This window comes from Falco cherrug, chromosome 4, assembly GCF_023634085.1.
Source record: "Falco cherrug isolate bFalChe1 chromosome 4, bFalChe1.pri, whole genome shotgun sequence".
In the NCBI taxonomy this organism is placed as follows: domain Eukaryota; kingdom Metazoa; phylum Chordata; class Aves; order Falconiformes; family Falconidae; genus Falco; species Falco cherrug.
The window spans coordinates 40,765,685-40,790,658 of NC_073700.1; the positions used below are offsets into that span (position 1 = coordinate 40,765,685).

The following is a 24,974-nucleotide window of genomic DNA, read 5'->3' on the forward strand; positions in this document are numbered from 1 at the left end:
TTGCAATTATTTGGATGTTCTCTTACAAAGATGCTTACAACTTTAGAAATCCAGAGTTTTCAAACACCAATAAAACCAAAATGACTGTATAAGTGGCAGCAACCAACAGGAGGAGGATGGGTGGTTTTGAATTGGAAGTTTTTACTGCATCATTATAAAGATAAGGGATAGCTGGGAAAAGTATAGGTGCATTTGGGTTGGAATTTTTACTTAATTGTCAGTATGTAAAGATGTAAGAAATGGGAACTTGAATTTGTAGTGTAGCATATGATTTGGTAATATTTTATCGTGCTAGAAACAGCTAAATACGTCTGTCTTCTCTTCCCCTCCTTAGTACGACACGTCAATGCAAGAAACAATACTTACATCAAGAAGAATTTTTGCAGCAAAATTTTGACCACTTGTAAATTAGGATTTAGCATGTATTACCAGAGGCTTAGTTCAGTAAACTGGTATTTCCCTGTGATATATGTTTGCCTTGATGCAGGGTTATTTAGATGGTAGTTTCTGAGTGAAGTAACAAAGTCAACTGTTTTGAAACACCACATAATGTTCCATGTCATAGTGTACAGTGCTGCTGTCATTATTTTAAAATTGGTAATTTTTTTTTCTGTTTAATGATGATAGATGTGCTTTGTTTTAAATAGTGAAGTGGTTTGTACAAAGGGTAATTCCTCTTAAATGGAGCAATTGCTCATAGTGGACATTCACAGATCGAAAACAATTGAACTGAAACTTCAATATCAACCTTTTCTGTCTTTAACAAGAAAGTAGTTCACGGTACAGCTCTTGTATCAATGATGAAAGGAATCCACCATGAAAACAAAACAAAACCCAACAAATGCCCCACCTCTACGCCAGCTATTCCATTAGCGCTTACATGGTAAATTAGTGTAATTTTATTTGGGCCTTAAGCATTATGACTATGGAGAAAAGCTGAATTCCCCACTCAGTTACTTATGTCATGCTTCTAGATCTGATGATTTATAGGAGTCTGAAAGACTTTTCATCACATTCTTTCTTCATGGCTTAATTCAATGTTGATTTATTTGGTAGCATTTTCAATTGATGTAGTCAATAGTGTCAATAATGGCATAAGGATTAGAACAGATTATCTTGGTGCTAAAATTGTGTAAAGAATTAAAATGGATGAACAACTCCTGGGTATGGTTTACATTTTTTGTGGAGCACAAGCACATCAATTGCTGAATGCCACCATTGAAGTTACAGTTCTAAGTGTGTGTCTTTTGCCTTTTACACTTTAGTGAGTCTTCAAAGGATCAGGTATGTTGGTTGCATTCACTAGCTCATATTTTATGATAGCACTGTTGAAACCTATCATGAGAACACTGCCTTTCTTTACCTAGCCCATTTATAATACTCTGTGGCTGTCCTGTAAAATCAGTCATTCTGACTTCAGCTGATGAAAATTTTTAGCATCTGTTAGCTTACAGATTGGAGCCTTTGCACAGTTTTGTTCCTCAGTCTGCTGTTTCATGGCAATTTTCATGTGAGGACATACAACCTCTGCTTATGACTGCATGAGTGAAAAGAAGTCCACATTACTAATGCTCACTCACCATCTGTTTTTCTTACAGCTGGGCCTTGAATAATTGTCCTGTAGCTCCTGGACTGGGGGTAGGCAATCTTTTCAGGGGTCCTGATTCATTTAAACATCTTCGCTGCCCCAAGAGAAACATAGTGCTTAGTTATTCAAACGTGTAGGGTAAAACCTGTACTTAGTCAGATAAATCACAGTACTCAAAAAAAAAAAAAGAAAAAAAAAAAAGAAAAAGAAAAAAAAAAAGAAAGAATTTCCATGCTACAAACCATACCTGGTAGCTGCCTTTGCACTTTGAGGGGCCAGCGTGGCACCCCTGGGAACCTGCGTGCTCACGAGGTGGGGATGCAATTGTTGCATCCAAAAGTGCTGCCAGTGCAGAAGTAAGGAACGTTGATGTCTCTGTGCTGCTTATCTTCACTAGAGTAAATAAGATAATTTGGTATTCACCAATAAACTTTGAAGCTGTTATTTGAAACTCCACCTCTGATTCAAAACAAATTTACGTATTTACATACCTTTTGTCTCACAAGAGCTGTTTTGTGGTTTTCTAGAGACTAATGAGGAGTGGTTTAGAGATCGAGTGGTGTAGCAGTACTCACTCTGAGTAAGAGCTAGTTTGGGGCATTTAACTACAGCCTTGTCATGCAAGGTCAGTCTCCTTTCACAATAGCAAGAGGAGGTGCTTTAGTTAAGTGCTTCCCTCCTTAAATACTAGAAAAAGGAAAAAAAAAAAAAAACACACACAAACCAAAAAGCCCACTCTAAAACAAACAAAAAAACCCCAAACCCCACCAAACAAAACTAACCCATATGCCCCCCCCACCCACCTGCCCACCCACCCACACAGAGCCGCTGAAGAGGGTTTCTTGCTGCTTTGGACTGTAAGAGCAAGAGCAGTTGCAAAGGAGCTTCCAAGTGGCAGGAGCAGGTGAATGGTTTTCGCTTAATCATTGTTTTTATAACTGGGCTCTTTGAACGTTTTAAAACACTTCAGCTGAAAAGTGATGGTTGGCTTTTCTGTTGTGAGCTCATCGTAAGTTGTCACTATTCATTGGTATTTGCTAAATCTGTATATAGATGATTATTTTCTGAAAAAATATGTGGCGTGGCATTTTATGGGTCTGTAAGCAGGGGGTTTTCTTCAGGGTGACTAGTACATGTTTCATTCAGTTTGTTTACATTGTTTTGACCAGTAGCTATGCAATACTAGACTGTAAGGTGTTTTGGTTTTCTGTGTGTGTATTTCTGAACCGATGAATAAATACTGTCACCATGTTCGAATTAATTCTGTTTAAAATATTTCTGAAGTGTTTAATAGGCAGTATAAATAAAAGTGATGAAAATTGTGACACCTGAATTTATCACTTTGCTTTATGTAGTTAGGATAATGTTAGTGGAAAGGAGCAGTCAACACCCTCTAAGAATCCTTCAAGCTTTCCTGCCTTTTAAAGGTGTATGTGCAATTGATTTATCAGTTTTAAAGTGTGATGTGTAGTACAAGAGCTCTCCTGAGGAACTGCTGTCATTTCTTTGCTAGCATTGCTGATTTACCTCTGAGTTGCCTAGTGCAGCGCCATTGACTTCTTTTACATTTTGCTTCCCCTCCTACTCTGTCAGTGCAGCAGCCCAGTGAATTTAATTAGAGAAAATAGCATATCTAATGTCTATAGCATCCTGACTAGTTGTAGTTGGGCCTTTGGTCTTTTGCACTATAGCAGGCTCCAGCTGTGGAGAGATCTCACTGTGTTTTGATCCTGCTCCTTCTCATTGTGTTGAACACATGCAGAATCAAAATTAGATACTGTAGTAAGAACTGAAGCATTCAGTGAATTATTTTTTGTTCACAGTGAGTCACTGATTTTTTTTAATTCCCCCCCCCCCCCCCCCCCCCCCCGATATGGAAAGAAAGTGTGTGGTACTTTAGAATTGAAATATTTAAGATGTTCAGATGCTCATGAATAAGGATACAAGTGCTTTCGTCTTAGACAATTTTTTACATTTACCTTTTGACCCTTTATATCAAAACACCAGAAATTGCTGGTCTTCCTATCTGCAACATCTTAAATATGACTTTTTTCTAACTGTACATAAATTTCATAGTATCCTCTCATATATATTTTAGGTCTGTATATATATACACCTACAGTTATGACATGCCTTGTCTCAATTCCTTACTGACTTGCACTAACATTTATTATTATTATTACTACTATTAATATTCTACAGTTTTGAAGGCTGCTTGTTTGGTTTTGCTTCTCATAGCCTCTTCTTTTATTGCTATCTTCATTATCTCCACAGTGGCCAGTAAGCCTTCTGTAAATTAAATAGATGATTAAAGTTATTGATTATGGGCATGAAACTTTTTTTGTGAACAAGGGGTGATAAGAAGTTTTAAAATATAAGCTTATGTTTTCATAATGGCACCATCTTTCATAAGACAGTGTGAATTTAAAGTGTTTGTTTGAAATAAGTTTCATTGCAGGGGGAGGCAAAAAACCTGTGAAAAGTTCTCCCAGAGAACAAGATCTTGTCAAAACAGAGATAGCAGGAAAATTTGGGGGTGAAAAGAAGTCAGGTAGCGCATCTATTCCATGAGCATCCCCTGCTTTCTTAAGCTTTTTTTCCTTGTCATGTATTAGTCCTATCTCTGGGATGTTACATGGCTGCATAGCTCAATTAATGCTCTATGGCAGGAGGAGGAAAAAAATGTCTCTCTCTTGTCAGAAGCGAAGTTATTTACTTTCAAAAGCTGACAGAATAGCACTGCAGGGGCTTCATTTATTTCCGTTCAGAATGTCATTATTGTGTAATGCAGAGGGACTTCTGCATGCATTGCAGGCTTATTCTTGTAATCTTTAGTCTGCTGGATGGCTGCAGAAGTGTAAAATGGCATACTGGGATGTTTCCCTATTCTGACTTGAGCTCGTTCACTTTTGCAAAACTGCATTCCAAGTGTCTTAAATATTTACTGCTTAGATGGCGATAAATGCGTTTGTCGGTGGTGCTGATGCTTGATACATTTGGAATCATGCTCTGGCCTAGCTGGAAGACTGATTGTATCCTTAGTTACCTTTATAATGTGTGTCATTTCTCCTGTTGGGTGCCATATGGTTTCAGACTGCTTTTTCAGCATTACTTTCTCTCTGTCATGCTCTTTAGTTTTTCCAAGTCTAGCCCCAAAAGGAATATTTCAATGCAACACATTTTATAAAGCCTACTTGCTATTTCATCTCAAAGTTTGGAAAACCATTCAACTTTGGTTTTGTTGTTGTATTGCGTGTACTTCAGGGGCAAGATAAGTAGTTGTATTGATCCCCATCCAAGTTCATGTCTGTCACTGCAAAAATACGGGAGTGTTCAGAAATTGCAATTCCAAGAGTTTTGGTTTGTTTTTCCTTTCCCGTTGCTGCCGTTTTCTCCAGTTCCACTTCAAATACCACACTTGGCACCTGCACATGAAATTGCCTGTTGCTCTGTGGAAAGATTTTTTTGGTATGCCTAAAGTACAAACACTGATACAGCTCGCTTCAGAGTTCCTCATGATCATACATTGCCCATCTTTCTGCCCACTCTTAAAATAAATAAATAAAATGCTCCAATGGAAAATCACTTAATTTGGAAAGGAGTCACTTTTTTAGTGATAGCTGATTTTTTTAAGCTTTTTTTTTTTTAAAGACTAACTATATTTTCAGTAGTTTTTTCCAGTTTAAAGTGGTAAACTAAACATTTAAAAAAATTTAGAATTTGTTCATTAGTAGTAGATTTTATTTGAACACAACCTGCCTTTAAATGAAAGGGAAAGGATTCTACTTCCAAATCAGCTTGCTTGCTTCATTCCTTCTTTTCTCTTCCTTTATTTGAAGACATAAAATCCAATAAATTTCTATTGCAGTTGCTGGGCTTAAGGGAGAAAAAGGAGAGGAAAAGTACAAAGCTATTGGGAAGCGTCAAACACTGAGAATGATGAAGTACATTTCATAGCAGCCAATTCCAACCCCAAAATCCCTGTTGTGCAGGAAGGCTTTCCAGCTCACCCAGGAAATGCAGCCATTGCACAGCACACTATTAATGATTTATACACACCGCGCCACTGCTTTTGTTCACTGGCGGAGCCAGGTTGTGTTAATAAAGGAATTTCAGGGAAAAGGGTCCTGGCATGCTGAGTTGTTTTGCTCAATGCGGTGGATGCTGCCTTCATAAATCAAAGGAATTTAGTGCTTTACAACCTTTCAGAGCTGCTGAGGGTGGGTTGTTGGTTTTTGTTTTCTTTTTTTTTTCTTCCTTTTTTTTTTTTTAAATCTGATTCACCTAGGAATATTTTCATTTCTTTTCTATAAAGAATGAATGAACTACTGGATGAGATCTCTCTCAGCTGTTTTAGGGTTGATTGGTTTGCTTCACAGTGGAATTATACTTCCATTTGTTTTCCATTTGGTATTTATGCTTTATGGTGTTGTCTATGGAACGAGACTAGCATGGTTTTATTAACATAAAGAGATGCAGATCACATTATATTCTGTCTTGTTTCTTAGAAAAAACTAAATAAAATGTAAAGGTAAATTATGTTTGCAGTAGGCAAAGCAATTTTATATTCTTGAGCCAAAATAATAATAAAAAAGTAATAACACTTATTAAAGCATTGATCATTTTAAAATCAAGAAGATTTTTAATTAGCAGAAATACACTTCTGTATTCTTTTTCAATAAATATGAGTGTTAGATTTCAGAGTTGCTTCTTTTTATCTGGAAACTTTGTTTCCTAATAATAGCAAATGCAGGACTGGGTACTTAATTTTGTATTAATTTACATAATGATTGTTTTCCATTGGTGTATTGACATTGCTAGAGAAAGTTTGTATCTACACTTGATAATAGAAATGAAGGTGAAGGATGGTTTGAGAAAAAGCTCTCAAATTCTCATGTGAAGTGGAGCATTAAACAATGTTATGGGACAGTCGCCTAGAAAATAAACACTTGGTTTGATACAGAATCTAATCTTTACTTTCCATTTTGTTTTGCAAAGGGGGGTGGGAGTAGAAAATAATTACAGGGAATGTGTGTTGCAGCTAAAGGGAATCTGGCTTTTCAGGGGGATCCTAAGACATTGTCTTACACAGCAGGTACAGTGGGTTTTGTCTGTTCGGATCATTCAGAGTCACTGGTTCATGTAGCTTTTGCCTACCGAGCACGTGGCCCTGTCCTGGCTTTGTGGCAGTCGAGGCGGTGGTTCCCCCCAGGCTGGGAACGTCAGCAACGTGGGAGTCAGGACTGCAGAAGTTAAAGTGACTTCATACCAAGAGGCATTTTTTTGTTTGTAGTTGATGTAGCCTGAAGGCAGATAAAGAACATCTTTTGCATTTTTATCCCTGGTTTAAATATCGAAGATTATTATAAGACAGGTGCCCAGTAAATGAGGTTTCTGTTTATAAAGTACCATTTCTGTATTTGTTTGTCCTCTATTATTTGGGTGCGTGAGTGTTTCATTGTATCTAATTATGTCTGTGAGGCACAAGACAACAGTCAACATCTGCTCTGTTGTTTCCTTGGTTTACAGATAGCTTTGATGGGTTATTAAACAATCTATTTTTCAAACAGAAAACAGGGAAACAAGCTGCACCCATATTATGTAATTTTGTAAAGGTACATTATGTAATTAGTTGTCTAGTGTTTGCGCAGTCTTTTGTTTTGGTTGAATAAATGCTACTCCATTAAGAAACATGTGATTATCTTGGGCAGTTTTTATTTAATAGTGAATTTCTAGTTTATAATATATGGGTTAAGTTGATTTTGCCACTACTAAATTGATTTCACCATACATTTTGTTTTGAAATAATGCGCTGGAGTTGTGAATGCCAATACCAAAACCAGAAATGTGTATTAACTTCCATTTATTACTGAAACAGCTACCGATGAACTCTTACTGCTCACAGGAAAAATTATTAATCAACTTGAATTATTTTGGAGTGGACGTTTACACTGTTGCCAGAGCATCATCTGGGGAAGGCAATGCTCAACGCTGGCAGGTGGTGCTGAGGGCAGCAGAGCCCTGGTACCCCCGTGCCAAGGGATGCTGTGCTGTGTGTGCGGGGGGCAGCACTGCTGTGCTTGCCTCTTCTGCAAAGGGGTGTCCTCTGGGCAGAGTGCTTGTCTCATTATCTCTTTTGAATTTTGGGGGTTTATGTTAATGTACCTGTCCACTGTGTTTTCTTCACATAACACCGATGTCCACTATACTCTCTCTGGATGGATGAAGGCAAATCGCTGAAAAATTCCAACTGTGCAGCATGTGGTTGGTTGTGCCTCAAAAATAAAATGTAGGAGAAAATTTCCCAGATGCTAATGATGAACAAATCCTAAAATTAGGCCTGCTGCAACTTTTAGCATTGCAGAAAGTTATCTATTAAAAAAAAAAAAAAAAAAAAAAAAAAAAGGAGGAGGAACATGAGTTCAGTATTTTCATGGCCGTTGAGGTGCCAGTGTATACCCTTACAGAGCTACAGCCACCTATAGCTGTTCCTTACGTGTGTACATTTGAAATGCTGCGCATGTAATGTGCTTGGTTTATGTACACAGTTTTTTCCATGGAAATACGGTTGTTCAATATAATTTTAACATGGCATGAACTGCCCTTGTATATTTTGGAAAAACTGAATTCAAATGAAAGAGCATAATAAGCATAGTTACTCATACAAGTATGCGTGTTGACCAGTCTTGTGGGGCTGATGTTTGAGGTGCTTGTTTAAATGTTGTTTTGCAAAATGTCATCCAGTTTTTTAGGACAGAATGAAAATTCCTCACTTTGGGCAAGGGCTTGTTAGAAATACTTTGTAACTCTCCCTCTCACCTATCTGTGTGCATCAGCAGCCAAAGACGTGGATGTAGACCAGGGATTTCAGCTCTCTTCAAGTGTCAGTAACTGCTCCTCAGTAGACCTGGAGGATTACACTTGCAGTTTTGATGCTCCACAAAGATGTGACAAATGGAAACTCAAACAGGACCTTCTAAATAGTTTATCTAAAAACCAAAGGAATGCCAGGGTTGTGCTGTTTGTAGGGAACTTTGTTTTCAAAGTGTTTCCAGAAACCCACTGCAGGGTGGGGGAGGAGCGGTGGGTTTGGGTTTCGTTGGTTTTTTTGTTTGTTTTTCTTTCCATAATGTTTATTGTTAGATGGTTTGGTAGGGTGTGTCTCTTAGGAACTGCTTGTTATGAACAAACAGATGTGTTCCTGTACAACCAAAGAAACCATGCAGGTGTCTTCAAATGTCCGTGTGGGAACAGAGCAGTCACTATTTTTTTCACGGTATGCAACACAGAGATGGATTTTAATGGGAGAGAAAACTGGGATGAGAATTTCTGTGGCGGTAGATCAACACAGTTTATTAACATCCACTAAGGATGTTATCCTTGGCTATGCTGTAACATTAATGCATTTTACAGTTTACATGCATTTTCTTTCATCATCATCTTCCTGTATATTCTGCTTGAGAATAGTTTTAAGCGCTTATTTGCACTAAAATTATGCACGTGGTGGTGCCTACTTCCAGCAGAAAATGAACTTTGAAACTGCTTTATGAAGATTGTAAGGGAAGGTTATTTTCACAGATTTGTGAAGGAAGCTGAGTTACAGCCAGCAGCATCTGATCTGTGGTAGGGGACACTGTTTGCACAGCTTCGTGAAGAGTTAGGACTATGGAGCACAAAACTGTTCAGTGTTTTCACTTTGTATAATCTGAAAGAGCTAATCAGGGCTGAACAGTAGAGGACAAGAATTCAGGAAAATTAGCACTGTTACTAGTGCCACAAATAGTCAAACAGATTCGTAGACAGCAACAGAAGTTGTTAACTTCCATTGCTTATGTGGTAGTACTAGATCACACAAGCATCTAAGGTTGTGAAGGAGACATTAAGAAAAAAATTGAGAGGGATATAAAAACCTTTGAAAATCATTTATATTAGAATTCACTAGTCCCAGTTGATTTGTTAATTATTCTGAAATCTGACAGTTCTGTAGAAATAGCTACGCAGCACTTTTTTTGTCATTGCAATACCAGCGGGATGTTCCAATAACAGCATTTATAATCCAGATGTGCAAAAGTTATGTCTGTGGGACCAACAGGATATGAACTTTCATTGTGGTTCGAGTTTCTTGAGCAAGAAAATTCAAAACTTACAGGGCAATATTACATTTCTTTTCTTTTTTTGTTTCCATTTGTTCCATGCAATTTGCTGTTTTGCTTTTTTTTTTTTTTTTACTAGACAGTATTATGGGTTGCATTTAAAGCAGAGTTTAAAAATCTTGAGAAAACGTAAGATGCTCTCGGTCAAAGAGTTTGAGTTAAATTTTTCGTGTCTGATCCTATGGTGCAGTGCAGGAGAATTGGGCACATCTCAGGTCTTAGAAGGAGACTACTTACTCTTTGTCTTATTTCTTGAAGCAACAAAATCCTGCTTGTATCCAGCTAATAACCTCAATATCAGCTGAAGTCAGCCGCAGTACCGATTTCAATAAAAACAGAAATAAGCCTCTTCTGTTGTCCTCCTTTGCACAAATTTACACCAGTCCTTTGCTGGTGCGCTCCAAGGGCACAGACAAAGGTGGATTAAAACCTAAATGAAGGTGAGATTAAAAAGGCTATTCTTTCTTTATTACCTTCTAATTTAAAATGGAATTAACCAAAAGTAAAAAAGTTGAGAAGTGGATGACAGGAAAGGCTCTTACCATCTGGCATTGATACAACAGGCTTGCGGTTTTCTGTTCTTCAGCGCCTGTTGTATCGTCTGTTGTTCTGATCAATAGCGCGATCCCTGTAGGTGTGTGCTGGCCTGAGGAAGCTGTGGTGAGAGAGAACATGAGAAATCAAGGGGTCACAGGAATTCAGTATCCGCTGTGGTTGCTGAAGAAAATCAACTGTTTGGTAGAATAGTTATTTAGGACTGGAATGTGTAATGAATATGTAGAATATTGTCTAAATGGTCTTGGGGGAGGGAAGGAAGGAAAACGGGTGATGTGATTCTTCAAGGTGAGATCTGTTTACTGTATTCCCAGGATGTTTTGTTGAAGCTTAATCTGGGGAACTTTATTCTTTCAAAGCAGTTTTTCTGTGTAGTAGCTGTTCAGGGTTCAGGTGAGGGTGCCTGCACAGGGTACCAGAGCAACTGCTCTCACGCTGACCTGGCCTGAGGCACAGACCCTCGGATATGGGCCAGAGGGATCCATCCATCCCAGGAGAAGGCAGATGCCGCTGTGCCATGCGACCCATTGGCCGGGCAGGCCGTGCCCAGCAGCTGCCTGTAAGCCGTCAGGCTGAGCTTAGGAGTGGGGGCTCAATTGCTGAACATGGGATTAAGTGCATCCCCAAACAGTTGCTTTAGGAGATCTCTACGCGACTGAACTGACTTCAGACATCAAGTAGCAATGAATCTGAAAGAGCTTTCTTAACCTTGTGGTATCAGGTTTGGAGGCAACCTTCATATCAACTGCACTTTCTAACTCTTGTAGCCAAATCCTACCCGCCTCAGGTGCTCCTCTCTTGCAGTGCTTGGCTAACCTTCAGCATTTGGAAATTATTGCCAATGTCTTGAATAGAGCTGAATTACAGCTCGCATTACGTCTGATGCCTTCAAGTCCTGATGTTTTATCTCTGGAGAGTATGAAACTTGTCAGTTGTGAACAGAAATTCCCTCCGACCCCTTTAAAGACCTGTAGGGTCTTTATTATTTTGGGGGTTGAATAAGTTGTTTCTCCAAGGCACCCTGCTTGCTAAGGATATCTACCCTATGCTGTTTTCTGCAATCAGAGCGTTGCACTTGTCATCATAGGGTGCTTGAATGATGTATTTATACAGGCAGGAGGGATGGTTTAACACCATCTTCAGATTCACTGTGCAGTCCTATTAATACGAACTCAGGGGAACGAGTAGCTGTTACTTGTCAGCAAATCCTGAGTGTATTAAGGGGGTGAAGATTGGAGGCTTATCTCAACTTTTTAAGAAATGACAGATAAACTCAAGAGCAGAGTAGTGAAAGATATCTGAAGTAGCCTGGAGATGGAGAAGAGGTTGTTCCCGAAGAAGCCAACAGTGAAAGTATAACTGATTTGGTATGCTATCCAGCCAAGAGGAATTACGTAGTAAAAGCCGGTAGGGAACTGCATAAGAAAAAATAAGCAATGCTGTGCTCATTAAGACATAAGAAACACAGCGAAGACCTATGCAGCACAGCTTCGATGTTGTACATAAGTGGTAATGTACACATGTCAAAATCAACTCTTGGTAGGTAAAGCAATAGTATTTTCCTCCAGCTGTGCAGCTAAATTCTCTTGAGTGATCCAGGCCGCTACAAGAGAGAGAAGCTCCCTTCATAAATAGAATTGTACGGGGCCATGGAGCTGTTCATTGAAGGAGCTCTGCCCTGCAAATGGTTTGCATTGCCATGTGTGCTGTGCCGCTCTTTGTAGATTTAAAAGACGATTTGTGGTGTGACTGCTGTCTAATGTTATCCTTCTTTCTAGTTCAGTGTCCAGCACCTTAAATAACTGAAGTTCCCAGATTAATCCTGCTTTAATTTTAACACAAATTATGGCACAAAACCACCAATCTGTTTGTGATTCAGAATCTAATTCATTTGAAAACACTGCTAAGTTGAAAGGCACCTATAGCTATTTGCTTGGTTTTTTTCAGGGAGCAGTGATTCACAGGTTGTTCTCTGGTTCTGTGCCATGATACGTATGGCTGATGGCAGATCCTTACCTACCCCTGTAGCCAAAGGGAAGTCCAGCCACAGAGCATCCCTTAACTTCATTTTCTAACCTGGCTTCCTCTCTCCAGCATACATTTATAGCCTATGTAAGTGAATGTGTTCTGCGACTCACTGAAGGGTAAATCATTCTATCTGCTCTCAGGAGACAAATGTCTATCTCTAGCAATCCAGTCTAAGCAGGAACTGAAGGTTTCTAAAGATGAAGAAGAGGGCAAGCCACTTCTGTAAAAATCTCTGCCTTCACGTGTTCCTGAAAAAGTAAAGTAGATGTGTACCTTTTGAATGTGTGTACTCTTTCATATTAATGTTATAGGTGATCTCCTTGTACCAGACACAGTTCTCTTAAAAATAGATTTATAGTCTAAGATTGTTACAAATTATCAGCTGAATTGCAGAGGAAAAGGGATGTTGGTGGTCATCCCACCCGGCAGTCACTTCATCCCCAGGAAGTATTTCTGCGTGGCATCCTGGCAAGAGGAGGTTTTTTGAGCTGAATGATAAAACTTCCAGATGTTTATAGGATGTTCTTACCTGGTATGGGGACATTACAGGAGAAAGCCTGGATGCCATTTTGAGTGTAGTTAGGAGGGGAAGGAGTGTAATATTCAAGACAATATGAAGAAGTTATTAATCTTTTGGTTGTTTACGTGATTAGCTTGGGTTGCAATAGGCTGAAGTGAGCCCTTGAAGGTGATAACAAGTACCATATAGTTGCTGAGGTAGTAAAAGGGCATATTGTGGGAAAGTGCACGAGGGAAGAGAAGTGATCTTTGTGAGAGCATTCCAAAAGAAACACAAAGGAAGCGTGCCATGCTTCAGCTGGTGAGTGGCAGGTGAAGCAGCGCACAGTGCTAGCAACAGAAAAGAAAGTCTGGAGTTAGTCAAACCAAAGAAAAAGGTTTGGCCATGTATTCAGAGACCAATGTTTGCTGAGATATTGCGCTTCAAATAATACAAGACCAATTGGCCTATAATGTGAAAGCCTTGAGTTTTCTAGTGCTACAAGTTGTTTCCCAAATATTCTTCCTCAATTTTTGTGTAAGGTGATTCTGTCTGAAGCTCTTGTAGTCAGCAGGGTATTTATCTTTATCTTTGAAGTCTCTCAATTTACCACCATTGTATATTTAAAAGAAAAAGGCTAGAAAGTTGAACTTCAGTGGAAGCGAAGCATTGTTGTTTTCTGACTGAAAGAATCAGCTAGGTTCATCTTGAACTGCAGCTAGTTTTTTATTTGTTCTTGAGAGCTGAAGTGATTTTCAAGTAGAAACTTTTAAGTTCAGAAGAAAAACAAGTTAATACCAAATGTTCTTTATCCCACAAGTGTTCCACACACTTTAAAAAGATATGCTGTCCCAGCTGTAAACAGCTTCTATACTCTTGCCCTATACACTAGTATAAACGGAGATGCTTAATAAACTTGACAGACTCTGATATCTGCCATACCTGTATTGATATGAGATCAGTAGATATCTTTGGTTTGTATATGTGATAATTTGTACTTTAAAAGGCACTAAAATATCCACATTGTATTTTGGTTCTGCCGGGGTTGGCTGGGGAATTGACACTTGGCATGAACAGCTCCTGCGTGTACTTCGGGATTTGCTGGGAAAAGTGGAATGGAGTCAGCAGCTGAGGACAGGGGTCATGTCCGGATAGTGCTTCTGGTGCCCTTGAAGAGCCTTTGGTCCCAAATGTTTTTTACAGAAAAGTGGAAATAGTCTTTGGAAGATGAGCGGAGTAGTTCTAGAAGTGGCATCAGTCATGGTTGGGAGGGTGGGGAAGACATTCCAGACAGCTTGCTCTATCTACCAGTATCTGATTTAGTGCCTGGGTCTGCTTCCCTCTGGCAATGCTGTCAGTGGCGGCTCACCTTCTCTTTCAGAGCATGCATGGTACTGATCTGCTAATACTCTTTTTTAGGGACAATAATCAAAAGTTTCCACAGATGATGGAAACTACCAGGAGACCTGGAAACTACTTCATCCTGTCAGCTCTGGGTTTTCCTTTACCAGAAAACCACTGAGTAAAATGTTAAAGGTAAAATGCAGGGCATTTGGACAATAGGAAAGGTGGCCAGGAAGCGGGAGGCTTGGAGAAGAGCTTAACGGAATCAGATATGACATACCATAAGCTACAAAGAGGGTGCCAAAGTGGTACCTCAATTATTTATGATCTGTGAGATGAGAAAGTTAACCCAGTGTTGGAAGGAAGTAGAAATGATTTGAAGTTCGTTGGTGTGGAATAGCATTTGGAAGAACCATTGTTTGTGGTATTTTGAACTAGATACAGGCATTAAGAAGAATTAATTATTTGGCAGGAAGGTGGTCTAAATAGATTACTTCTGTCAGGATCTGATTAGGGCACATTTCATTGATTGGCTGATGACTGCATTGCAGGGATCTGCCTTTTCCAAGCAATGTGGCTCCAGGGAAGTTACTGAAGTCTTTCCGTTTATTTTGTTTGTTTGTTTACCTTGAAATATAGCAAAACTAGGCACCTGATTTTGCCTGGACAAGTGTTTTGGTCATTGTGTAATGCGCCAATTAGGCATTACATGCAGCTGGGTTCAAAACCTTGGCCCTTGTTGCATCATTTTCATTGTTCTTGTTCTTCCTGAATGTGTTGTTCCGTTTTCGGGCATACTTCTGACTTTATTTCTGCGTGCATCTGTACTGTACAGTGGTCACCATTTCCTTCCCATTTCAAATTACTTTTCAGCAAGTCCATGGTGAAATCACTATTAGAGCTCTCCTGTCAGTAGCTTCAGTTTTGTGCTAAAACATGATATTATGGCATTAGACTGCTGGGCCTGAAATACTTTTGTATTTTGTGACCTTCTACTGCTACCTTAGCTTGCTTAACCTAAAGGTGAAGCTTGCTGTTCACCTTTAAAACAAGCTTTTCATAAATAATACTTGCCTTTAGGCAAAATTCTGCAGAAATGAAACAAATACAATTGTGTATTTTGTGTGTATACATATTTTATATAAAGTAGCGTTCATGTATTTTCTTGTTATTTTCTCGTCTTCTGTTTTTAACATCAGTTTTCAGTTTCAAAAAGTTCTTGAAAAATTTGAATTAAAACCAAAACCCCCGAAAAACACCCTGAGGTTTGGAAACAGCTGAAAGAAACACCCCCTCCATCAGCATACTGCAAATACCTTAGCATGTCACTTTTTTTCTAGCAGCATTACAATTTTCTAGAATGTAGTGGAACTGAAAGCTGTTTAGTTGTTTAAAATAGATGATCTCCCGTTTTCCACCCACACACTTGCTCAATTTTTTGCAGGGGGTAAGAATCCAGGAGTAGGTAGGAAGTAAGTGCTGTCACCCTCGGTGGCTTCAGACAGGTGATTGATGTGCATAGAACTGACCGTTCTAGCTCTGTCCTAGCAAAAAAAATTAGGGCCATGCTTAACCTTAATCTTGCCAGAGGTCCTGCTAAACTGAAACAGAATTATTAACATATTTAATACTCTTCTGGCTCATTCTCTGAGTCTTCAGCAATATGGTCAAATTTCATATATTCAATGTATTCCTGCAGAACAGGAGTGACCATTAATGCTAACTAATGGTGAACTGTAAAACTATAGAGAAATTTCCTTTTTTTTTTTTTTGTGGCTGGGAGGGAGAACAAATATGTTGGTATAAACTGGTGAAGCTGATATAGTTGCATTGGCATAAGTTCAGAATTTGGCACGGGGCGGAGATGCGAGTAAAGCTGTATTGTACTTCTGTGGTTTTGATTCACAGAGGTTTGTGCGAACTTAGGTAGCTGGTGCACACATGGGACATCATCACAGAGCCCACCCAGAAAGTCAGAGCTCGGATTTGGAGTGCCATACAGCTATACATTTAGAAGCATGTTGTTATAGTGAGGCAAGCAAAGCATCCTTTCATTAAAACAGGTAACTACAGTTTATTTTCAAAGTTTATTTTCATATATTACAATCTGCAATGTAGTAAATATAAATGCTTTTTACACGTTTGATATTTTCATTGTTCTTGAATGTTTATACTGCTTGCAAAGGGCTGGAAGGGTCCTCCTATAAGTTCCTGAGTTCAGACTACCACTGCTATTGGCATCACATAATTTTCTTTTATAAGCTATCTTTCTTTGTTACTGTGCATTTAGAAGGCTGTTCTAGACCCTCACTTAGCCAACACCAGGGTACTTTAAAAAAAACTTAAAATATTTTCAGCCTAAATGTATGCATAACTAGTTTTTCCTTGATTTTTAGTGTGTCAGGGTTTTCCTTAGCCTAAACAGTCTCTTCCTCCTACTGTTTTCTTCCCTGTTCACAGATTGTTTTGCTAGGGTAAACAAATCAAACTTTCTTAGGTTCCTGTTATAACATTAGTCGCTCCATTCCACTGAACAGCGCAAAAAGGGCTTTCCCTACAGCTGTTGTGGTTGACTGTGGCCATTTTTTTAAATATGGATAGAGAAGTGTATGCTATTGGAAGTACCTCTAAGAAATTAGGAAATTAATTGAGAAATAAAACTAATTAAGGAATACTGATAATTTGCCTTTTCATATTTGCATCACACTGGCAGTTCAAATTCCTTAAACAGATGCAATGAGGTCCGGCTTTTCCTCCTCTGTTATTAGCAGAAGCATGACCTTACGTTTTGTCTTATTGAATTTCAGCCCATTTCTATTCAGGCAGTCCATAAGTTTGAGCAATTCTTTCTGTATAATATTCTTATCCTTCTCAGTCTTGACGGTATCGTCCAACTTTGTCATCAAGAAATTTCATCAGCGTGTTGCCTTGTGCCAAAATAATTAATGAAAATATTAAACAAAACTGTCCCAAAAGAGATCACAGAAAAGCTTCCCTTAAGTTTGTGCTTCCCTCTACAAATCATCTTGCTCTCAGGTTTTCTAACATCTTATCAAATACATACATGCTGAAACAAAAAAATGGCTAGCTATTTCACAGAGCGATTTAACAATCCTTATTTACGTCCATTGTCCCACTGGAGTCGTTTGAGTAAAGCTTGCAGAATCCATTTTATAATCTCCATTCCTAGGTGAAAGAAATCTTCTTTCTTTTCAAATGCAGCTCACTGTTAGGCCAAACAAATAGGTAATATTTAGAATGAACTTTTTTTTAGAAATGAAATACCTTTAAATGAGTTGTAATGGCAACTCACTTTCTCATATATACCTTTTGTTTATATATTTTTGTATGAAAGTTAATAACTGGTTTTGTATTGGAATTTATGATAATCTTTTGGCAAACACCACGATGTGTCAGCCTACTGTGTGCTTAATAATTAAACTGCAGGGTTCTGTTCCTTAATAAGAAAAGAGCAAGAAATATGATTAATAGCTAAGCATAAGTCAAGATAACCAGCGTGAACAGCATTATCCCCAACAGAAAACTGAAGTGATTCTATAACAGGAGGTGGAACTAGGTAAACATCGCTTCATCATGTGACAATTGCTGCCCTCATTGGCAGTTTCTCAAAAGAGCATCACAGAGGGTCACAATTCAACATCTAAAGTTAGAAGTGGTATAAGGCTGCTAGTAACGAGGGCCAGCGGGCAGCTGCTAAGGTATATTTCTAAATCGTGCAACACGGCTGCCTTGATACATGAGAATCAATTACTGAAAACCTTTCACGATGGTCAAAATGTGACATTAAATAATTGAGTATCACATCAAATCTTGTCTGCAATTAGTTATCTGGAAAAGTAATTATGCAACAAAATCAAGTAGCTGAAATTAGTGATGTGAAACACCCTGGTTATTCAAAGCCCGTAGGAGAGGATTTTTTTTTTTTTTTACTTGTAACATGAAGTTTTAAGCATCTTGCTAATTCTTATTGAATTAAAAAAAAAAAAAAATCTTGCTCACTTGTAATTCTTGCCATTAGTCATATCTGCAGTAGAAGATACATTGCACGTGATACAGGTGTTAATGACTAAGTTTGGTTTTTTTTAAAGTAAAAATTATTAGCTGTGGAAGAGATTGTCTTGCAAGTAGTACTTTAAAAAGCGAATCTGTTTTCTTTAGGGGGAAAACAGCCTAAATTTCCCTCTTTTGTCTCTTACACTGAGAGTGTAAGTTTAATTGGAGAACAGATATGAAATACTCTAAAGGTCAAATTCATTCTTGTTAAAAAAGCTATGATAAATGTAACAACATAGATGTTACAAAAGGTTAGAAAAGCCATTAAAATATAATTTACACTAATAGAAGTAGTTAGCTTGCATTAGTTAGCTCAAATATTTAAAATAAGCAAGAAAAACCAGGACAGAATATGTATCCGATGTAACAGACTCTAACTTTAAACTCTGACATGAACGTTTAACAGCTTATAAATACAGGGAAATGTTTATTTGTGCAATCATGATAAATCTGATTAATTTCTAAATGGCTTCTAGTAGTAACTGTTGTCATGTGTATGCCAGAACTGATAGCAAAATTAATTCTAATCGGTAGATCTGTACACAATTTGATCTGTATGTGTCTAGTACGTAAAAATCTGAACTGATGAAGAGTAGTTGGTTAGTCATGTTACTTAAGCTGGTCCCAAAATAGCACCTTCCTTTTTCGGTAGAGTTAGGTTTGCAGCTGTTGTCTCTATCTGTTGTCTCTGAAGAAAATTTTAACATTGAGTTGCTGACGTCAATTTTTTTCTTTTTTTTACAGCTGATGTGGGCTTTGCCCCTGACAGAAGTTATTTGGTTCTAGCTCTGAGTTTGGAAGAAGTTGGTATATAGATTTTCCCCTAACTTTCAATTGATGTGTTTAGCTTTAGTGGGAGTAATACTATCACTTAAACCATGTTGTCGTCTCAAGGAGTTTTGCTACATCCATATGGAGTGCCAATGATTCTGCCGGCAGCACCATACTTCGCTGGACTTGTTCAGGTAATGCAAGGCCGCTTCCAACAAGCAACTTAACTCTAGTGCACTTAGAGTAATAATTGGAATTTTTATGGTTGAGAAAGCAAACACTTTTAATACAGGCAAAAGCTCTCATGTAGTCAGTGAGAAGACAGTAGGAAATCAAAAAGATGGATCACCCTAATCTGTGTATTGACATCTCTCATGGCTGAATAAATGGTGTAGTTGAGCTATATTTGCTTGTATTGATTTGTCTGCTGTTTAACATTCATGCCTTTGCTTCACGAGGTTGACCACAGGGCAGAGGATTTGCTATCCATTCTAGGTTTCTGAGGGAGTCAGCATTCCCACGGCAGGTCATAAGACAAAGTAACATACCATGATGTGTTTAGGTTAAGTGCTTTAGCACAGCAAATATGAATAGTGTTAAATATGCATTAATTCATATGTTATGCATCACCCTGAATGAAAAAGGGTTTGTGTTTTTGTGTGTATAGAAATGTATCACCTTCACAGAATAATTATGCACGTCATATTAACTCTTTTGAACCCTGCAAGTGTAAGATCTTGCTTTGGGGTAAGAGTTCTGTATTTCAGAAGTGATCTGGCAATTACTAGATCTAGTTGGTGTTGGTGTTGTCTGTTTTGGATTGTATTTTTTATTTTTTTTATCCGAAAGTGGTATTACAGAATTTTCTGCTGGTAGGCTTAGGATTTTGAATAGATTAAGTAGACGCTAATTGAGCAAAAAGTATTTTTGTAGTTTACAGTACAAGAAGACAGTAAGAAAGGATTCAAGTAACATTCCCAGAATTGGAACAATTAAAAAGCCTGTGCCCTGTAAATGGCAGTAGTTAGATACTGTGCATTAACAGGGTCGAGAGGCACACGTGTGTGACAGCGCTTCTGTGCCACGCTAGTGATCAATCGAATTAGCTGTGGAGGAGAGGTACATTTTCTTTATGCTCCTTTACAGTTAGCTGATGTAGAGGGTCAATCACAGCTTGAAACAGATGTTTTTTCCCCATATCGGTCCTTCCAGTAATTGAAGACTGTGAGTTCTGTTCCTCACTTTAGGCTTAATATCAGACACATATGTTTGACATAGAAATATAGCATTGCATGGTGGCCATTATCAGGTACAGAAAAGCTGTGTCTTCCGAGACATGCAAGCTGATGCTATTTTTTTATGCAGTGAGACACAGCAGCACACTTGAACATGTCAAGCAGGCCTTCATATCCATTAGAATTTGGGGGTGAAGGTCGGACGCTAGAGCTCAGTCAGACCTTGTGCCATCCTGTCCAATAAATAATTACAAGCAAATCGTGCCTTTCACTCTATGCTGATTGATGTTGAAATTGCTTTTGAAAGTTCTCATAAGTTCCTGTTATAGATTAAGTGCCGGTGTAGGAAAAATAACTGCACCCAACTGAAATGGGTGAATGTAATCAGGTTTAATGGACTCGAGAGCTTGTTGGGAATTAAATAACTATTGATTTGTTGGAAAGTTGCTGTCATTACAAAATGCCACTCTGGACGCATTATCCAAGCAGACAGATTAGAAGAAAGGGCCCTTCGAAAATTCGGGATGCCTTATTTCAATCTTTTTTTCTTTTCTTTCTTTCCTTAGAAAGATAAATCCAGGCCTGTGCTGCTCCATTAGCATAGGTCTAAAATAGGCAAGCAATAAGAATTGTTCTACCACAAAATAGGTAGGTTTACAAGTCCAGTTGAAAAGTGTTCTTCATGTGGATACTACCCTAGGCACCCCTCTTCTCTCCCTCTCCCTCATGTCACACCTGAAAAATGCATTTTGGAAACAAAATGAATGTTTAAGTTCTTGTCAGTGGGTGAACTGGAACATTAAATGGTTGAACCGCTTTCTCATCCCAAGCTTTTAGATCTGCATTTGCAGTATCTGCAGTCAGGTTGTGATACTAGAATGCTTATTGTTTGTCTCTTAAGGTAAACCTAAGTGTCCAAAATAAATAATGCAAAGGACACTTGATAGGCATATTTACATCATCCTCTTCTAAGCAGTAATTACATAATGTTCAGAACTTTAATGGAGATTTTCTTCAAAAATACGCCTTGATAAACTGATTATGCAAATATTTTTACTGAGTTGCAGGTTAAGAGCCACAGCCCTCAAAGTATTTTTGAATAAAAGGCTGTTTTAACATTTTAGAGGTTTATAAGATTGCAGTGTATTTATTTGCATGGATTTCTACAGAAGCTAGATGTATTTCTGATTAGGGATTCCCCATGATTTCCAATTGGATTTACATCAAGATTGCATATGAAAAGTGTGTACAGAGTGTTGCGTAGAGGTTTAGGGGACTATTGTTGTGGGGGTTTTTTATGCTTTATGTTGCGTGATTGAGCAAAGGAGAGCTCAGATCTCTGTGGAGGACTGTTAGTCTTTAGGGCTTCTGCACCTTCAAGTGCTGTATATTATTTTACTTTTTGCTGTGTATGTGCAGCCATTTCCAGCCTCTCTTCTTAAATTCATCAGTACACTCTATCCAACATCCTCTGCTTCCTTTTGTCACACCCTCTTGTCACAGAGAACTGGAGTGTGTGAGATTTAGGATGAAGGAAAAAGGGCAGATACTGTGGATGCATCTGTGGAAACACTTTAGGTAGAGCCATGTCTATTTTCCCAAGTGCATGTATTATTCTAGTAAGATTTATATTCATCTTAATGACATCCTATGTTTGAGTGAGATGATGAAGAATGGAATGCATATGTTCTTGGAGAGAGAGAAGGTAGTTGTTCAATTACAGATATGTCAGAATTTATCAAATTATGTGAAATATACTTGCAAACTTGGTTTTATTTTCCAACAAAAAAAAATACTTTTAAAAAAAAACTGATTGGAATGATGGTATTATTGCCTATGATTTCTGAACACTTTTTTAATGAGAAAAATAAAATATCCTTTCCTTTCCCTTCTTCCTCCTGGGTGAAACTGTAGGAGGAAAAAAAAATCACATGAAAGTACAAATGATGCATAAATAGCATTATGGCTCATGTGGGTGGAGAGAAGTTTTCTGACTTGGCACAAAAGATGTACTGGTGGCTTCGCAGGGTTGTCACCAGTGTGCTGCCATGAGGACCAGGGCAGGTGCTGCAGTCTGCCAGCTGTGGGCAGCAGGGCCACTGGGTGTCAAAACTTTGTCCTTTTGCTCCGGACAGGTGAGATGTAAAAAGAACCCAACAACGGTATATAGGATTAAATGGCAATCCAGTAAGGGACATAGTCTTCTGCCCTTGGTTCGTGTCCCGGTTTCGTCATTCGATTCCCGTGGGGGAATTGTGGCATGGGCACTGGGTGGTGGGCAGCAGAAGGAAACGACCCGTCTGCGTTGGCCGGGGTGTGGGACCGTTGCTGTCGGGAAGTGGGGCTGTGCGCCATGGCACTGTCTTACCTGTTCTCAGAACAAACCTGGGAAATAACTTTCCATTGTTCATTGAAATTACAAAGTACAGCATCAAAAAAACTGTTTTGCAATTCATAGAAGAGTAGTATGTTTTGTACGATAATAAGTTAAACGTCTCCATGTTAGCTTCATGTTTCGTGGCTTTGAGTGTTCTGGGTATATAAAATCGTTGCAATGCTCTGGATATTTGCGATGTTAGGATTATGATAAAATATTTCAAAAACACAAGTGCAATATATGGCATTTTAATGATAGATGCTAAATTATTTATTACATGGCTGGATTAGGTGGCTCAATTTCCATTCAGCAGAGAAAGAGGAGTTTATATACATAATTATGCAAACTAATAAAGGTGAAATTACTTAGACTTTTCAATAAACTACTGGAACATTCTAAATAGAGCAACGATTCTATTTAATACAAAATGTGCTACTTTAAAGGTTAAAAGGATGGTGTTTTTTTCTGAATATGTTCAGCATTTTTTTAAAGTATGCTTTTATTTAGCGTAGTGACCAGAAAACCTGGACAAGTTCTGAGGGTTTAAGCTTATGTTCATTGTTGAAGACTTCAGTTGGCAAAGCTAGACCCTTTCATCCTTTTTTTTATTTGCTTATTTGTTTGCGTGGTGGTAAAGGGGGGTGGAATAAAAATAGGAAATAGATAGCTGTTGATTAACTGTTTTAATAAATGGTGAATTACCATCCTTCTAAGTACATAATTCATAAATTTAAATTATTCTGAAGATGCTTTGATTATATATGAGCATCTGATTTTCCATAACTGGTTAACTGGTGTGTTTGACTGACAACTGGAAAAGTGGTAATCTGGAGGCAGTTCCATTTTTATTTCAGAGCTGAGAGAATTGCCTAGAATATGCTGTAAAAAGTACTGGTGCAGACTTCTTCACAGTTCCATCTTTACCCGTCTGTAAAATCCTTGTTTTAGTGCTGTATTGGGAAGTGTGAGCAGCGAATGCATTTGGAGTGTTGGTAGATGCTAGCATGTTAGGCTACCTGCAAAGTCACGCTTGCTTCCTGGCCGTCCAGCTTTGGAGAGTTTTGTGGATGTGTTGTGTTACCTTACATTAAAAAGTATTTTATAATTTAGCAGGTCTTATTTGAATAATACATTGGAAATAGAAATGATGCGGTTTAATTCTTCCTGTGTTGCCTGAAGTGGCGTGTAGTTGTTTCGTTGTTTTTAGATTATGATCTAGTGGGATGCAGTGCATAATTTCTGTTTACATTGGCTGAATTGCCTGTTTGAAATGCAGTAAGGAGATGATTTGCCTCAGATGCAGATTTATTCTGGCTCGATTATGTTGTTTTGTCTTTCAAGTGATAAAGGTCTCCTATTACTAGTACTATACTCCCAGCACTTTGTGAGTAGAGAACCAACATGTTTTACTACTCCAATCACTTTTCCTCTGAGTGTGTATTTTATTCTGCTTTTGAGAGTGTATGTCTAAAATTTCTTCTCTTAGTCTGAGTGGCAGAGTTTTTTCTCCCTTCTGTATCAACAAATGCTTTTAATAGGAGATGTGAGGTGGTGGTGATAGTGATGGAAGTGGTCATATTATGCGTTAACAAAAACTTTCAGTTATCAATGTTTAAAACTCTGGAAATCATAGAATCATTTAGGTTGGAAAAGACCTTTAAGATCATCAAGTCCAACCATTAACCCAGCACTGCCAAGCCCAGCACTAAACCATGTCCTTAAGTGCCACGCTGTTCCGGGTACCAGCCAGGGTGCTGCCGACCGCCTTGGCCACCTGGGCACGCTGGGGGCTCACGCCCAGCCGGCTGCTGAGCAGCCCCCCCAGGCCCTTTCCCACCGGGCACCTTCCCAGCCCCCTGCCCCAGCCTGTGGCGCTGCCGGGGCTGGTGTGACCCACGGGCAGGGCCCGGCACTGAGCCCTGTTGAACCTCACTCAGTGGCCTCGGCCGCTCGGCCCGGCCTGCCCAGACCCCCCCGCAGAGCCCCCTGCCCCCCAGCACCCCCCAGCTGGGGGTCACCTGCAGCCTGACTGAGGGGGCACTCGATCCCCTCGCCCAGCCCGTCGGTACAGACGTTACCCAGGGCTGGCCCCAGCACCGAGCCCTGGGGACACCCCGTGTGCCCGGCACCGGCGGGATGTGACTCCATCCTCCACCACGCTGTGGGCTCAGCACCCAGCCAGCTTCTAACCCAGCGCAGAGCCCCCCCGGCCCCGCCGTGAGCAGCCGGTGTCTCCAGGAGATGCTGTGGGAGACGGTGCCAAAGGCTTTACACCGAGGTCCCGGTAGGCACCCCCCCCGCCCTTCCCGCACCCACCGGGCAGGTCGTTCTGTCACAGGAGGGGAGCAGG

At 39.2% G+C, this 24,974-nt stretch overlaps 1 protein-coding gene across 29 annotated transcripts in view; it reads left to right on the top strand.

Moving 5' to 3' along the window:
* RBFOX1 (RNA binding fox-1 homolog 1) overlaps nucleotides 1-24,974 on the top strand; it is a 918,315-nt gene that overhangs the window by 637,718 nt on the left and 255,623 nt on the right. For 11 of the 29 annotated variants that reach the window (XM_055709799.1, XM_055709801.1, XM_055709788.1 and 8 more), the window contains 2 exons: nucleotides 16,076-16,230; nucleotides 18,986-19,206. The exons of the other annotated variants lie outside the window; for them this stretch is intronic. In XM_055709799.1, the coding sequence (XP_055565774.1) occupies nucleotides 19,120-19,206 (87 nt within the window). In that variant the 5' untranslated portion in view covers nucleotides 16,076-16,230; nucleotides 18,986-19,119. The remainder of the gene's footprint in view (nucleotides 1-16,075; nucleotides 16,231-18,985; nucleotides 19,207-24,974) is intronic. 29 annotated transcript variants of the gene reach the window in all.